The 17588-nt window shown below is 37.5% G+C and overlaps 1 protein-coding gene across 1 annotated transcript in view; it reads right to left on the bottom strand.

The window, feature by feature from the left end:
• LOC140239119 (arf-GAP with coiled-coil, ANK repeat and PH domain-containing protein 2-like) overlaps nucleotides 1-17065 on the bottom strand; it is a 59876-nt gene extending 42811 nt beyond the window's left edge. Inside the window, exons 1-9 of the mRNA XM_072319007.1 lie at nucleotides 17046-17065; nucleotides 16024-16102; nucleotides 13681-13739; nucleotides 11848-11908; nucleotides 10671-10724; nucleotides 9650-9708; nucleotides 7763-7946; nucleotides 2207-2251; nucleotides 151-246 (exon numbers count right to left, since the gene is read on the bottom strand). Coding sequence (XP_072175108.1) covers nucleotides 151-246; nucleotides 2207-2251; nucleotides 7763-7946; nucleotides 9650-9708; nucleotides 10671-10724; nucleotides 11848-11908; nucleotides 13681-13739; nucleotides 16024-16102; nucleotides 17046-17065 — 657 coding nt within the window. The remainder of the gene's footprint in view (nucleotides 1-150; nucleotides 247-2206; nucleotides 2252-7762; nucleotides 7947-9649; nucleotides 9709-10670; nucleotides 10725-11847; nucleotides 11909-13680; nucleotides 13740-16023; nucleotides 16103-17045) is intronic.
• Between the last annotated feature and the right edge of the window lie 523 nt (nucleotides 17066-17588).

Raw genomic sequence — 17588 nt, 5'->3', positions numbered from 1 at the left:
CAGTGACCACAGAACAATATGCATGTGTGTGCAGTGTGTCTGCGTGTTTGTGTGTGTGTGTGTGTTGTAATGTGTATAGATTATAATCAAGAAAATCATATTCACCCACACACACAAACAAACAAACAAGCGAACAGACAGGAGACATACCTTTGTTCCGAGTTCCTTGAAGGTTGGCGTGAGGTCCTTCAGCAAGTCGTAACCCTGGTGGAAGAAGGTTTGCTGGGCATGCATGAAGGCCAGCAGCTGTCATGATGAAGAATGGAAGGGGACACAAAAATTATCAGACAGAGATGGTCAAAATAGATGCAGAAAAGTTGCATGACAGTCTACCACAAAGGCATGTATGTCTCTGTGTGTTTGTATTTCTCTGTGAGTGAGTTTGTCTGTCTGTCTGTCTGTCTGTTCACTTGTACATAAAGTCAATCATGGATACTGTAAAACCTGAAACTTTTGTGAGCATGAAATTTTCGTAAATTTTTCTCGGAGCCAAGATTCAAGAAAATTACATGCATTCACAAGTTTTTGCACGTAACGAGGTATTGAACACCAGTAACAATTCACAGAAGTTTTATATGCCACGAAAAAGGCCATCGTCTCCAGTTCGCAAAGTTTCATGCTGCCAATGTTTCTGGTTCTACAGTAACTGTCAGTAGCACACCCTTTCAATAAACTATTTCTGTACTGTATAAAAATTCATGAATATTTCTCTTTTAAAAAAAAACAACAACAAAACAACACAATGTTGAACTCATTTCATTCATCTGCTCCCTTCAATTATTCTTTTATTTTTATTTTATTCTATTTTTTAGGCAGAAATTCACTTTTAAGCATTTACCAGTTGTTGCTAGCTAGGGCAAGCCCAGCAAGCTTTGTGTTGTCAAGGCAATCTTTTGTGAATGAAGTATTGCATAGAATTTGAATACATTACAGAACTGGTTGTGATAGAGAAGGAATTAGTGTAAATGTGTGTGTGTGTGTTGGGGGATTTGAGGGATACAAGAAACGTTTGTGGCATCACACTGTCTCAAAATTTACCCAGGATGGCCATATGAATACGGAATTTTCAATTCTGTATTACAGTAAGTTGGCCCCAAACTTGGTTAAAAGCCAATCAGGAGCTGAAGCAAATACAATGCCTCCAGAAGGTCACATGATGACATTTGAAGCACATTAGAAGACTAAACACAGATGTGAATCTTGATTATAAAGTGAACCTTCAATAGATCTTTGAGCTTTTCTTTTTGGCTTGCCAAGATTTTGCCACCACTAACAAGGGTGGTTCCAGAGCATGAGAAACTCCATTCGCAGTCGCACCATGGCTTCAGATACCCTCAAGAAAGACAGGCGCTTCATACAGTCAGAGCTGAATTTGAACAATTCCTTTATCGTGTGTTCATCTGTGCTCTATTTCCAGATACAGTTGAACCTCTCGTATCCGGGACCGGGGCTCATCCGGATAAGGAATTTGGCCGGATACGGGAGACTCAATGCTTTATACATGTACATATACATACACATGTACTGATGTAGCCCATTGTAGTACCACATGTAGTAATGTGTATACTGCAACCTTTTCATTGTTACATTTGGGGATGTTTCGGGATGTTGAAATGTCTGAAGGTAAGCAATTTGGAAGGAAATTTGATGCAATGTATGTTAATCATATTGGAAGTAATATTAATTCATGTGTGTTTGGGTAGGAGTTCTCAAGGAGTTGGGAATCCCCCTTTCTTCCCGTAATTATAAAAAAAAAAAATCACGGCGAGATTGCGTCCGGATAATAGAGAGATCCGGATAAAGGGAGGCCAGATAATAGAGGTTCAACTGTACTTTGATACCTACATTAATGTGTACCTCACACACAGAGTAAATCCCTTTTGGGTTCATGGATAACACACATGGTTCTGATGAGCAACAGGTTAAGCACATGACATTCAAAGTGATCACAAGAATTGCATGTAATCAGACGAATATTACATTTTTCTCTACGGATAGATAGATGAAGAAATGAGGTAATGATTATAATCCTTTTGACACAAACTAGAATTGAATGCACTGGTACATATGCTACTTGAGTATTAACTTTTAGCACTTTGTCTTTAAATGCAACATTGTGTATAGCGTAACGACGTATGTAGCATTTTACTATTCATCACACTTAAATTACAATCTAGCAGGTACATGACTGAATTTGTTCACTTACTGTGTTGAGCACTTCATGTCTCTCCTTTGACTGGACAACGTTGATCTGGAAGAAGAGAGAGAGAAAAAAATGTCAACTAAAGCATACATGCTTTCGTACATGTACAGAAATTCATATACTGTATACGCCGAATATTTCGCGAGGTTTTCATTTTCGCGAATTTCACGAATCAGGTGTTATTTGCGAAATTAAAGACACGCGAAAATATTGACTCTGATCCCGATGTGAATGTGACGTGCGCATGTGTGTTTCTCTGTTCGGTGCAGGACTCCACGATCACAAATTTAAACACTCGCGAAATCGTCGGGAATTCCTGATTTGCGAAAATTTAGACTCGCAAAATACACATTGTATATGGCGTATACAGTACTATGAGAACAAACCATCAAACCAAACACATTATTCTCATGCCACATTAGTATACAGAGTCATTGTACATGCCTGTATTGCAGTCATTGAGAAGGAGCTGATACTACTGGGTAACCTTACACTAATGACCAAGGTAATGTACATGTACTGACAGTATTACGACGTACATGAATGCCTATCAATGTGAAACCTTGTGCAATTGGAAAATTGAGCACCTCATTATGAGTTTGAAGAGTGGTTCATTACACAAACTAAACTGAAATTTAACTGAAATAATTTTTGCACTAGGCACGACACCTGATATAGCAGTTCTAAAACGTTACAAGTTTAGCTTCCCTATTAGCCATCGCCATTTACATATTTCACATATTTTGATTCTGCAAATTTAGCAACACTTGTACTTAATGATTGCATAGTACAGAGCACGTCTGATTTCATTTTAAATATGAAATATGATATATACAAAGCATGCTTCAAATACCCTATTATTGTCACTGGGTGAGTGAGGCTAATTTCTTTGGCCTCCCAACCTTTCAGTGTGGTTTTTCTAGAGCTAAACATAGAAACATTGAAAACATAAGAGGGTTTCCTCTTTCAAAGGGCTAATGACTTTGGTTGCAATGTAAACTATAGAGCACAGGAAAGAACTTGACGCAATTGTGCCACCGCGGGAAGAAAAAAGAAAAGAAAAAAGAGGGGTATCATAATAGAACAATGAGCTTTCATTTTCTTTAATACTCTGTGGAAGAGTTGTTTGCATTATTACTCATAGCTTCCTTTCCAGGCATCCAAACCACTCAAAATAAAGAAGCATTGAAAATTCAACCTCCCTCCTGACAAAATCAAACTGAATTGCACAGTGAGTATCCTGCTAGCTATACACACATATAAGTACTACAGCTGAAAACCATGGGAAGTTTACACAAAGGGGGAAGCTTGATTTAAACTATTAAAGTGAACCTGGAGTGAAAATTCTGGCAAAGCCACATATGCAATAAAGAGGGTTGAGGGCAACTACAAATTTAATTCATTATCTAGTAAATTTTAGTATGGCATCCTTTAACATCTGAAAGTAGTTCCCGCAGACACACATTCTATGGTACTATTTCCTTTGAATAATTTTCTTCATTTTTATGTAAAATGACTTTAAAATGTGATATTTAGTTAAGGCATAGTTTTACTGCAAAAGAAAACAAATCTCATATTTTGAGGAAGTACATTGTTTATTGAAGATAGAATACAGCTATATAGCATATTACAGTACTGTATAGTAATAGAGTAAAATGTAGTACTGTAAAAGTGGATATTTTCGCGCGACTAATTTTTCACGCTAGGCCGGGTCAGAAGAGTTTCGCGTGTTTTTAATTCCGCGGAATCAAGACATCACGCACAGGAACGTATGGCAAGCAAAAATATTCGCGTGTTTTTATTTTCGCGCTAGTTTCTGGTTGCGCGAAATGCGCGAAAATTTCAACACCGCGAAAATTTCCACTTTTACAGTATAATATAGTATAGTACAGTATAGTATTGTAGTATCTGGCATAGCACAGTGTTTAATAGCATAGTGTAATTCACTGCAACATCAGTAAATAGCAGAAATGATTTGTAATTTTGCAAACAACACAGATGAAAAGTTTTCTGCTTAAAACCTACATCCTTGACAAATGAAGTAGAATCATGCCAAGAACAGGTCTTTAGCGAAAGAAAAATATTGTGATTTAGATTGTTACTTACAGACAGGCCTACCCTCAAAAAGCATTTCAAACCCTTTGAGGGGAATAAACTTTGATGTCTCCCTCCCATGCTAGTAATGCAATAAGCTGTAATATTCAATCCCACTCCCTATGAGAACCTTTTGACTTCTATGCAAAATCTATTGGGATGCTACGATCTCGGACGCAAGAGGGTTAACATCGCCAATGCTGCAGTGAAACTACATTTATCACTCTAGGCGATGGTAAGGTAAGACCGAAAGTGTCATCACACCACCTTTATCGATCGGTGTCAGCTACAGCATGTCATAGCAGCGAGCAAAAAGCTACCGAAAAGCGAAACCAAAGTAAGTGTTTGTCTACTTAAGAAACTATCGTGTGAGTCAATCTTAAAGACACTGCGGTGTCATATGTTGGTGGCTCAATTTTCGACTAGTACATACTCGCCTAACCAAGTTGTCGATCATGTTTACATCGATTTAAAAAAAACCCCAAAAAACCTTCAAGTATAATAAAAAAGCTGAGAAACCTGTTCATTACAAAATATCTATAAAACGGATGAAAGAAAATACCAGCATGCTTGATTACCCAAACCTTAAAAATAGGTTCATTCTATCACTATTGCCTGTGAGGATAATCTGAGGAAGTCTTGGTCATATATTTTAATATATTTTCTAGCAGCATTTTAACAATCACTTTCAACCACAATTTTCTTGCAGCTTTCATTTTACACGAAATATCAAAGATACTCTCCAGGGGCAGATCGAGGAATTCCATAAAGGGGAGGCGCCTTTAAACATTAAAGGGGGTGCACATGCCCCCCCCCCCCCCCAACCCGGTGCGCCCCCTCTGGATCCGTCACTGCTCTCAGTAATGCAGGACCATGCAGCTAAGATTTCTCAAACAGGAAGTATCGTTAAATAAAGGTACATCCTCTTACCTTTAACATTTAAGAAAGAAAAATACATGGATAGCAAAGACAGATAAGGGTCATTTTTCTTAAGGGCTACATGGGAAGATAAAACAATGCCCAGATATGAGTGAGTTGATCTCAGTGTCAAAACTAGTTGCTAGCAGTCTATCACAGACAAACATGGGAAAAGAATTCCAAACAGACTGAACATTAAAGGCACTGTTTACCATTGGGGGCAGTGATTTTTTAACAAAATGTTGGAGTTATCACATTTGATACATACATGGGAAAGTTGTATGTCACTTGTATCACAAAACAACCCACAAAACAAAATATTTGCACTAAAGCCTAAAGGAGATATCACTATTTTTCTCACTAAACCATAACTGTAGATGGTTTAGTCTGGAGACAGTAACTATTGTTCACATTTTGTATATTTAACGATACTTAACACTGATTATACCGATTCCCTTTTTTACACTCAGTGGTTGTTTCTCTCCCTAGCTCACATTTTAGAACTATTTTGAAGCACTAAAGCTGGGTTTTTGTTTCATCTGCAAATGGTAAATAATGCCCTGAAAGTTTAAAACTAGCATCATACTTCCTTTACTTCAAGAAATCCACTGAAGTGAATTTGGTGAGCACTATTCTTTCTTTTTTTCACAGAACTGTGATACCTCCTTGGTTACATTAAGCAAATCAACAAAAACAATAAAATCAAATGCAAAGCAGCATCCTTTGTGCTACAATGTATGTTTAAGCTTATCAAAGCACTTGGAAGCTAAAAAAAAAATTTCATCATCCCTCCCCCCCCCAAAAAAAAAAAAAAAAAAAAAAAAAAAAAACACAACAAATTGCAGCACTTTCTGGTCAAATAATCTCCATAAATATATCAGCTTAGAAATTATGAGTGCACTAAAATTCATTACCTTCTGAAAGGAAGTATCAACATGAGCCATCCTAATGACATCTGTTTGTTTTGCGTTCTAAACCAAACTTTCAATCTCACTTTCTCATACAAGGGAGTACAGTTACAGTCGTAGTAATCTGACGACTCATTTCCCCTTTGAGATTTAAAGCGTTTCTGCTCCAACACAAAACCTTTCACATTTGATTGATAATATACTTCCTTCTCACTGATAAAAACAATTAAAAAAGGTGTCAGATATACCAGTACCCGGAACAGAGTGTTAACATTGGTAAGGTCCACTACATAATATATATGTACCTGGTATGATACAGTTGTGACACTACCTGCCTTGACACAGTGGTGTAGCACATCGTTTGTGAATGATAGCAGGAAAATCCAGTCTTGTTTAATCTGATATTTCCATGTCTATAAATCCCATTGTATGAATGTTTGTGTTCTTGCAAGATATGAATACCTTGACATTTTCATTTAGTTCTTTTGATTGGTTTTGATTGCCTGTTACACCTTTTAAGGGTGGGGCTGGGGAAGCGATGATTGTGAAGAATTGATGGAATTCAATTCATCTAAATTAAGCCCACAGTCAACATGTGGAAGCATACTTTCAATATCGCATGACCTGGTGACTGAACCACAGGACCATCGGTCAAAAGGTAAAGGGTTCAAGCGACAGCCCGAGAAACAAGTGACACGCAAGGGGGCAAACCCCTACTGCCACACTGCTGCTGACCAAACCACATGTTGCGGGGGGGGGGGGGGGGGGGGGGGGGGAGGGGGACAGAAGCGAGGGCAAACTTTGGCATGATGAGTCTTAAAAGGCCAGAGACATAAAGGCTAAAAGCTGCAAGGGCAGTTTAAATCTAATCCAGGGTTTAAATTTAGTTCACAGACTAAATCATGTATGATTTAGGCATCACCTACAGCTCAGCTCAAACTTGGCCCTCGCACCAACAACCGATATGGTGACCGCGCTTTCTCCGTCTGTGCCCCCCCTCCTCTGGAACAACCTCCCTATTCATATTCAGTCCTCCACGTCCATTGACATTTTTAAAAAGCAACTCACAACCAATTTATTTCAAGAACAGGGCCCCATTTTATCAAAAGATATAATCGACTGTAAATTCCCTTACCACACAGACTGTAATAGACTTACAATAGAAATCAACTATATAAACAATTATAAATCTTCATAAAACAGGGCACAGAATTGATTATTATGTATTGTGGATTATTTGTATTCAAAGCTGATTTATATGTTTGTTCTTATTTTTGATAATTGTAAAGCGCTTTAAAACATGTTTGTCTTAACAGTGCTATGTAAATTTTCCATATTATTCATTACTATAATACCTTCTTCATCACGTGAACATACACCAACATGCAGTTATTACTGGATGTCTGCTCACATGCATTGACAATATCAAAATTTGCAAAATCCACAGACAAAATTCAAGTTATCTTTAGTTTGTGAATTCAGGCGACAGTCTTTTAGTTTCTGCTAAACGAACTAACAAATGAAGAATTTGAATTAGAGTTTAAAGTATGCCTATTATCTAGCCCTCTATGAATAGCAAGAAAAGAGTACAATTTGGGTCAGCATCTGCTGTGTTTGACTGGAAGTACTTTCGCGGTACCTGAAACACGTAGTCGAGAGCGGTGTGGCCGAAGGCAGACCTGGTTGCCGTGAGAACGTTGACAGCCTCCTCCGCCTCCTGGGGCTTGGTGCGAACAGTCTGTGCATTCTTGTTTAGGGCATTGTCGTAGTCGTCGCTGATGCGGTAGAAGACACGCTTGGCCTCCTTTACCTTTTTTAGATCTCTGTTAAGTGAACACAATAGAAAATTTGGAATAAACCAGAAAAATATGAAAGTATTGCTTTTTCTGAATTACCCTCAGAAAAAAAAAGAAAGATGACATTTGATATGAGAAGCAATAGTTCTCCAATCCATTCCATAAATATCCTTTTGGCCTTTTCTGTTGTCATTGTATACATATAGATAAAATTAAACATACATGTATGTCCATACCTGCCAACCCTGAGACTTAATAAATCTGAACAAACAAAGAAAAATTATTTAAAAATCTGAACTTTCATAAATATCATATACTTTACTATTATTAGATATTTCCGAAAATCAGAACACACTGAAATCAATGCGTTTTCTTTCAGTGAAAAATCTGAATATTTAGATTAAAACTGAACAGTTGGCAGGTATGTATTATTTTCAAATAATGTACTTAGGTCCTTCAATATGAGGTAAAATCTATGAAGTGGCAATTGATTGCACACTTCACACAACTGGCAAAATAAAGACTTCAGCAATTTTCTTTATGCAGCATAATTATCTTGGCCATGTAGGTCTCGAAGCTGTGACAGGCCATGCATATATGTGACCCGCTACAACCAACAAAAGGATCCTAAAGTCGCTGACGGCTGAGCCGAGAAAATTTGAGAGAGTTTGAACTCACATCAACGAAACTAGTCAAAACAATCGGATTTCTGTTTTTGGCATAATTCTGTACTCTAATGTTTTGTCTATCATCTGCCGAAATTTCGAAGCTAAATGATCAAAGGAAAGGCAAGAAATCAGCGTTTTTCTGGGCCATGATTTTCCGACTTTCAACGTAACAGAAACGTGTCCGAAGATTTGGATTTAGCGCCACAGCTAGGCTCCGCCCCTAGCAACGAGGGAGTGATCTTATTGGTCAGTGTGTTGCATCCTCATGATTACTGACTGGTCATGCGTGGACCGCTGGGGCTAAGCTTGAATGAACATCGCGGAGGTTGCTAGGAGCCTACCTTCTATTGTCAGGCAGTGAAAACTGTCTCGCCTCCCCTTGATCATGATAGCGTCGGAAGGATAACTTTGAAGGCGTTTTTCTCGAAACACTGATTTCCTTAACCACTTGACATACGCTAATAAAATCATCGATATCTCTGTAACCGAGTACTTTTATGAGTTGTCCTATATATGGAATTGAAGTAGAAGAGTAAGGGGATAAATTCGTGCAGTTTTCAGAAAATTGTTTTCCCCGACTTTCGGATCCTTTTGTTGTAGCGGGTCACATATTGACTCTACCACAAAGATTACGTAATACTGTACGAGCTGAAATTTTCGCGGTGGTTTTATTTTCGCGAATTTCGCGAATCGCCTTTGAACCGCGAAAATAACAACACGCAAAAATAACAACGCGCAAATAGTTACGTTCAGTTAGAGCGTCGCAACCGCGAAATTAACAACACGCGCAAATGTCCTCCAAGTAGCAATTCGCGAAAATATCTGTACACGAAAATTTCAGCTGGTACAGTACTAGGCTATAATATGAAAGTTCCCTTGATACAACTGCTGCACACATTTACACCTACAGTCTAATTTTCTCTACACCCATATTTGCTCCTACAGAAGTGGTTATCCAGCAATGCCACATATTCTTACCACTCTACTGAGACCCCAAAATAATGCTCCATGAAATGACATGCACGACTGGTAAATTACAGAATAACCCAACATTATGCTCACCCTTTGATAAAAGCACTCAAGCTTTTTGAAACTGCTCTCAGCGCTTGATCTTCGAGAATCTATAAAATTGAGAAACGAATTGATTGCAAACAATGAATCAATATAACAAAAGACAATAAGAGTTCTTCAAATAGAATCTCAAATATCACATCATCATCATGCTCATCACTATAGATATTTTCTTCCTCTTTGTCACCCTATATCACTTCTTCGTCCTCCATTATCTTAACCTCCATTTCTTCATCCTCTTTTACCTTCATCTTCTTTTCTTCTTCATCATCTTCTTCTTCATCTCCCATCCCTTCTTCATTCAACTCTTCTACGTCCTCTTCTATCTCATCCTCCTCTTCTAGCTCCTCCTCCTCCTCCTCATCCTCTTCCTCCTCTTCTTCCACTAACTGGTCCTCCTCCTACGTATTCTTCCCTTCATCATCCCCTCTCTCCCTCATCATCATTAATGTCATTGATTTCAACACCATCATCTTCATTGTTGCCATAGCTACCACGTGAAAATGTTGTGGTCCTTTGGGAAAAGCTCTGGACTCTAGGACAGCAGAACCTGGGTTCAAATCCCTGCTCAGCATGCACATCTTGGACAAGATAATTTCACAACAGTGTCCCTCTGAATAGCCCAGGTATACAAAATGGATACCTAGCATTAACCCGTTGAAGATGAGTCCCGAGTATACTCGCACAAGAGTCAATGGGAAATGCATGTTGTAACAAAATCAGCCCATCCTCAACGGGTTAATGGGGAAATGAAATTAGCAGGGCTCTAGAGCAATGCAGCCTGCAAATGAAAAGACTACCTTTGGTGAACAAGACCACATCGTATTCATAATTCTCAAACCCATTATCATCATTGTCATCATCATCATCATCATCATCACCAAACTGAACAATTATGTACAGAATAGCATCCGAAGGACCACAAATTACTTGCATAGAGGTGACATTTTGATCAACAAAAATCAGGAACACAAGATGCAATGGACAGGCTGAAACACAAGAAATAACTTACTGCTTGGTAGTTCCTGGATTCATTCATTGCACCCATGAATTTCAAAAGGTAGTCCTGAGTACATTAAGACAACATTGGGCCAGGAATTTGGGGAAAGAAAGAGAGAGAGAGAAAAGGGCAACATTATATTATGTAATCTATACTTGTTGGTAATGAAAATGGAACAAGAGCAACAGTTTAAAAACAAAAAAGGAAAAAATCTCAATTCCATGTGTTTGCAGAATTGTTCCTTCCCACTATTAATGATGATGAATATTAAAGCTCACACTGATAGTAAAACATCCCAAGCTTTTATAAATGTTCCTGGCTTGAGACAGTGTTATGCAGATAAAAAGTAACATAACCTTTGATATGCTTGAATTGAGGTCACTAAAGCAGTGACAAATGTGGCAGGGCGTACACAGTGTACATCTAACTGACAACAATTGTACAGATTACTAGAGAGATAATATTAAACTGCTACTCTGTACTTTGCTCTGAAAATAATGACTTCCTGTCATTTTGAGAGCTCAAAAAATAGTACTTTGATATCAAACATACTTTTGTACACTTTATACTTCATACCTCTTAGTCCCGAGTGCTGGAATCCATTGATACTTATTCTTATCACAATCAAACACTAATAGATAGAACCCAATAAACTGTCTACATTGTACTGATCTAAGGAGCAGTTTCCAAGAAATGGACATTCAAGAAAATAAACCCAACTAAAGCAACACCCACCTCTCCAAAGAATATTCTTATCTTAACAAGAGATAGATACAGTACATGTATATGAACCTAAACAATCTCACATACATGTACCTGTGCATTTTCCCCCCAATAGCATTTTACCAACTTGAGCTTTTCCCAAGGGCCATACACTGTACTTTATCACCTGGGCCCTGTTTTATGAAGAGTTAAGATTATATAGTTGATTTCAACTGTAAGTCTATGGCAGCCTGTGTGGTAAGGAAATTTAAAATTGATTGTGTCTTTTGATAGAACAGGGCCCTGCCCATCCTTTGTACAGGAAGCCAAATGGTTCCTCAATCACAGTGTGGAAAACCCCACACAAGCTATTAAAGATGACAGGCTGATTTCTTCTTTCAAAGAAACCCCATTCCCTTTGAAACAATGACCCATCTGAACTTGAGTAATCTGTTTCTTAATCTTCTTGAAATGTTGTTGCGCTCACCTGGACAAGATCATCTCCTTTGAAGTACTTTGTAACCTCGTTGGTACCAGTGATGAATGACCTGTGTGACAGACAGCGATCAGCAAACACTAAATTAGAATCACACTATAAAGTCCTTTCAGAATGATTATCACAGCTCTCGAGTTGTCAGTGGTGTGAGAGAGCTTTAAGTGCGTGCAAGCATCAGGTTATTTATTTCTGGTGTTTTGTTGGGTGTTTTGGGGGTACTACCGTAGTCATGACTAAGAGGACGTAATGTACGTAGGGAAACCAAAATTTACACGTCTATAACTCTGGGAGATTCCTCAGAGTAATAGGTACTGGATACATTGATGTACTTCTGTGTCACATTCATTTCAATGGACAATATCCAAATTAGGGATATTCCGATATTCTCTTATCTAGTCATGAAGAGATGTTGATGTTTTCAGCGGTTCCATGACATTTGCTCCTACGACAATTGCTCTCATGAAATACCTGCATGCTATTAAAGCCAAACATAAATTGTACCTACCAACAGAACTCCTCACATCAAACTAAACCTAAAACCCTATCACAACCCTAACCCGATTTAAACCCGAAGTCCTCTATACAGAAAATAAGACCGAGGAGCAAATGTCGTGTCAACATTTTCAGCAAGAATCCTTCAGATAGAATAAAGGACTAAACTTGGCAACTCTGTATATTTGAATAATCCCATCTGGTCACTTTTCACATCTGGATTTTCTTTTTATATCCCCTCCATTTTTTTTTTTATGCCTCCGCAACGAAGTGGCCGGAGGCATTATGTTTTCGGGTCGTCCGTCCGTCCGTCCGTCCCGTTTTGTTTTTGTCGATATCTCAAGAACCGTGTGGTGGTTTTACATCAAACTTGGTATGAGGGTATATCCTTGAGGGATAATACTTTGTGTGGATTTTAGGGTCACAGGGTCAAAGGTCAAAGGTCACAGGTTATTTTGTGAAAAAAAAATTGAAATTTCATGTTTTTCTCCATATCTCGCAAATGGTTCAAGGTATCTTCATTGAACTTAGTATATATGCTTGTACCGATGGGCAGTGATTATCTAGGGAAGTTGGGGTCATGGGTCAAAGGTCAGGGGGTCAAAGGTCAAGTCAACTCTTCAAAATATCACTACTTTCCTTAAAATGCAATATGCCTGAAGGTTTTTGTTTTTGTTTTAACTTGATGTATGCATGTATTACCCAACATATATTCTTTTGGAAGTTTCTTGCCAAAAGGTCAAAGGTCAAAAGGTCAAAGGTCAAGTGAAAGTGCTGAATTGCACTTTTTCCTCCATATCTCAAAAGTAACTCAAGGTATCATCATGAAACTTACATATTTATGCATGTTCAACCTAACAGTGATTCTCTTTGGAACTGTGAGGTCAAAGGTCAAAGGCCAGGTTTAGATAATGCTATTTTCCCATTTGATACTGAAATTATACTTTTCTCAATACCTTGAAAATTACTCAATGCATAAACTTATAAAAGGGTCAAAAGTCAAGTAAATATCATCAGTTCCCCAAATACCTGCACTCTGACATTTTAATCATTCATCCAATTGAACCTAGTTCTAGGAAAGTGAACATTCAGCACATTTGTGGCAAACCTGTCATTTTAATATTTTGCCAATTGTGTGAAACTGTCATCACACATTGTCAAGACATTGTACTATAGACCTATTAGGAGAACCATGCATTATGGCGGAGGCATATCAGTCGCCGTAGCGATATATCTAGTTTTTTTTTTTTTTTTGGGGGGGGGGTGGGGGCAATAAGGTGTGTGGTGCAAAAAAGCTGAACACTTTAATACCTCTAGTCTTTTTCAACTCACCCGAATGCATTGTTGTAAGCCTTTCCTGCTTCCACCATGGCATTGCACAACTTTACAAGCTGTTGGTTGACACAAGAGGGAAGAACGGAACAGAGAAAGAGAGCATTGAGGCAGACAGACAAATACAGTGTATATAGATAGATAATTACGTAGTTAAAGTAGATAGATAGATAGATCGATAAATATAGATAGATATATAGATACATGCATAGATAGATAGATAAATAGATTGAGAGATACAGAAATAGATATATAGATAGATGATAGTGCGATGGATAGATAGATAGATAGACAGATAGATAGATAGATAGATAGATAGATAGATAAATAGATAGATAGATAAATATATAGATAGATGCACAGATAGATAAATAGTATGTTTAGATAGTATGTCTTGATACATTGTACACATAGAATGTGTAAATCGTATAGATTGGTATATTAGATTATTAGATAAATGAATAGAGAAAAAAATATATACTACAGTCCCATTTTCAAAGTAGGAATAAGTACACTGTACAATGTTTGTTTGTTTTTCTTTTGTACCTCGAGCAAGATGCATTTCAGATTTCTTTTTCTCTCTCTCCACTGGAAAATGGACACAAGTTTATTCAGTATTCATACTGCAGATCCACAGAGGCCAGCCTAACTCTAGATAAAATTTACAAGGTAAAAATTAAGTCTACACACAAAATTATTTTGCAGCAAATTGTGTACTGCACAACCTACAAGTCTGCACAACCCATTTATAACCATAACATTTTTATAAAGCACCTATTTTAAACAAACACATCCTGGTATATTCTACACTCTGTGCATGTACCTGTATCAATCAAACTTCTTCATCTCGCGATACACATATATTGTAAACACACACAACCAAATGGCACATTTCCTGCTATAAACACGCAGAGCACATTAAGATCATCTTTAACCACAACTGTTTCTTGGGGGGGGGGGGGAGGCAAACTTTGTGGGAAAAGGATAAGAGGAGATCGTTGTTCTATTTCCTCATTTGCACACAACCGCCACTGGAGTCCATCTAATAGCTATTATACTGTAGCTACCAATACCACAGGATGATATGCTAGCTAGTTGATCATCTTGGGTAATTTCAGGGAATTTCATACAGAGAAATATCAACAAGTTAAGCATTTTTTTTTTCTGAGATAACTTTAGTAAAGTGATGATACAAGGTAGCAGTGCCCATTGTTTTAAAACATTTACCGGTAGATGAAACAGGAATGTACAATGTATACATGTATGTCACTGCAAAACTTTCACACTTCCCAAAGTATGTTTTGATCCGTATCAAACAACATGTTTAAGTTGGGATACCAGCTAAACTATCAAATACTATGAAACTTCCACAAGATGCCTCCCCCCCCCCAATAAAACAAAAAAAAAAATTACATTACATTTTACATTACTGTAAAAGTGGATATTTTCATGCTAGTAATTGTTCTCGCCTGGCAGGAAAAGATGTTTGAATTCCCAAGAATTAGACATTATGGCCCGAATTCACGAAGGTGGTACAAACAAAACCATGGTTTAAACCATGGACAAAAACCATGGAGTGTCAAGTGTCGCATGGAATATTTCGTCACGAAATCAGTCATTTCGTCGATGAAATTATTATTTTGTAACAAAATGACAACATTTTGTAACTAAATGAACATTTCGTCCACGGAATGATAATATCATTAACGAAACCTGTCATTTTATCGACGAAATGACCAATTTCGTAACGAAATATCCCGTGCGACACTTGGCGCTCCATGGTTTTTGTCCATGGTTTAAACCATGGTTTTGTTTGTACCACTTTCGTGAATTCGGGCCTATATGGTGGCACATATAACACGTAAAAATATTTGCGTGCTTTATTTTTGCAGTAGTTTGTGGTCATGCAAAATGTGCAAAAATGCCCACTTCTAGCCATGAAATTGCACAATTTGTGTATTCTGAACTCCCAAAAAAAAAAAGGCTCCATTAGTACAAAAAAATCAGATAGTAATAAACCCTCTCATTCCTGAAATATCATGATGGTACAATTTATTCTAGCCTGAAAGTACACCTCTCAGAGGTAGCACAAAGAAGGAAGTATGGAGGATCACTTGAAAAATACACTGACAAGCACTATGTGATATGTAGTACACCGTGTATTTCGTGACACCATTCACGCTCAAATTTCACATACATTTGTACATGTGTATTTGCATCACCACCCTAATTAACATGGCATATTGCAATGCACAAATGTGGTGTATTTTGTGATGCATTTGCATTGGGATTATGAAATACCGCACAAATTTGGGTATTTTACTCTCTAAAGTGTGAATTCACATTGTCGAGTCTGGTGCGCACCTTTTCCAGCTTGTGTTCCAGATCAGCAATATCTGTCTCGGCATCTTCCAAAGAAGCTCTGAAAAGAAAATAAAGAGAAAAACAGGAAACAATATTATTAAACATATTTTGAATTTCATATCCCTTGAAAAAAAACAAACTTCCAAAACCTTGTCTGAAAAGTCTGCTTGCATCACCATCACTTAAAGGTACTGTTTCCCTTTGGGAGCAGTGTTTTAAAAAATGTTCAAGATATCACATCTGATGCATATGTGTAGGTCTGTTGTACCACAAAACATCCTACCAATTACAGTACCATATAAAATTTTTGCAATAAAGCCTAAAATATAAGGAGATATTAGTAATTTTCTCATTAAACCGTAACTATAGATGGTTTAGTCTGGAAACATATTTATTATAACCATTGTTTACATTTTGTGTATTTAACAATTACTTAACAATGATTATGCGGATTCAATTTTTGCATTGGTTGTTTCTATCCCTAACTCACATTTTAGAACTATTCTAAAGCACTAATACTGGGTTTTTGTCTCTTCTGCAAATGGTAAATTATGCCTTTGAATATAGTATGCATCAAATATTCCCAAACTTTTGTGACTGTCCAACATGACAAAATAACTGCATTTTACAGGCTATTTGTTCAGTGTATTAAACATCAGAAAACTACAGTATCAGAACAGAAACTTTGTCTAAACAAAAGAGGGGTCAAATTCAGCACAGTATACAAAGCACAGTCTGGCTCCTGGTAATGCTAAAAATATCCATTTCCTGCAACGTGACTTTGCCTATGTTGTGATTTTTACAATACATATTACAGTACAAGGTATACTACACTTCATGCAAAAGAGATAAAAACACCGATCACATAGATTCAAGGCCAGGTCAAAAGCTGCACATTCACAGCATTTGAAAGACATGAACGTCAAAGTTTGTGTGTCACAGTTGCAATGGACATCCTTGTAGAATTACTTGTAGACTCCTTTCATTAGCTGGTACAGTACTGTATGTTGTAGAGGTACATGTAGGTAATTCAGACGTTGACTCAGAATGTTAAAACTGGAAACTTCTCTATGATAGAGGGGGAATAAGTAGATTTCAAGTAAATTTAGCCAGATCCTGAAAAAATTCCATCTGGCATCCTCACTATAACACAGAGGTACTGTAAAACATGATATATTCGCGGCATGAAATTTTCGCGAATTGGAGCCGACAGCCTTTTTCGTGGCATGAAATTTTCGCGAATTGCCACTGGTGTTCAATGCATGTAGTGTAGACAAAAACTTTCGCGTGCATTTTAATTTCGCGAATTTTGGCGCTCGCGAAATTCGCGAAATTAAAATGCACGCGAAAATTCCTCGTTTTACAGTATATTCTTGAGTGACATGGGGTTAGTTTTTAATTTCTTTTGCAAAAACTCTGAGTTGTATCACAGTAAGATTTGACACACGATGTTGGGAGACATTATTTTCTGACCATGCAAACTTTTGTGACGTTTATAGCAAAAGAATACCGACCTTTAAAAGTTTCTTCCATGTATGCACAAG

Source organism: Diadema setosum, chromosome 15 (genome assembly GCF_964275005.1).
Source record: "Diadema setosum chromosome 15, eeDiaSeto1, whole genome shotgun sequence".
Taxonomy (NCBI): Eukaryota; Metazoa; Echinodermata; class Echinoidea; order Diadematoida; family Diadematidae; genus Diadema; species Diadema setosum.
This window is presented reverse-complemented; position numbering and strand designations above follow the sequence as displayed.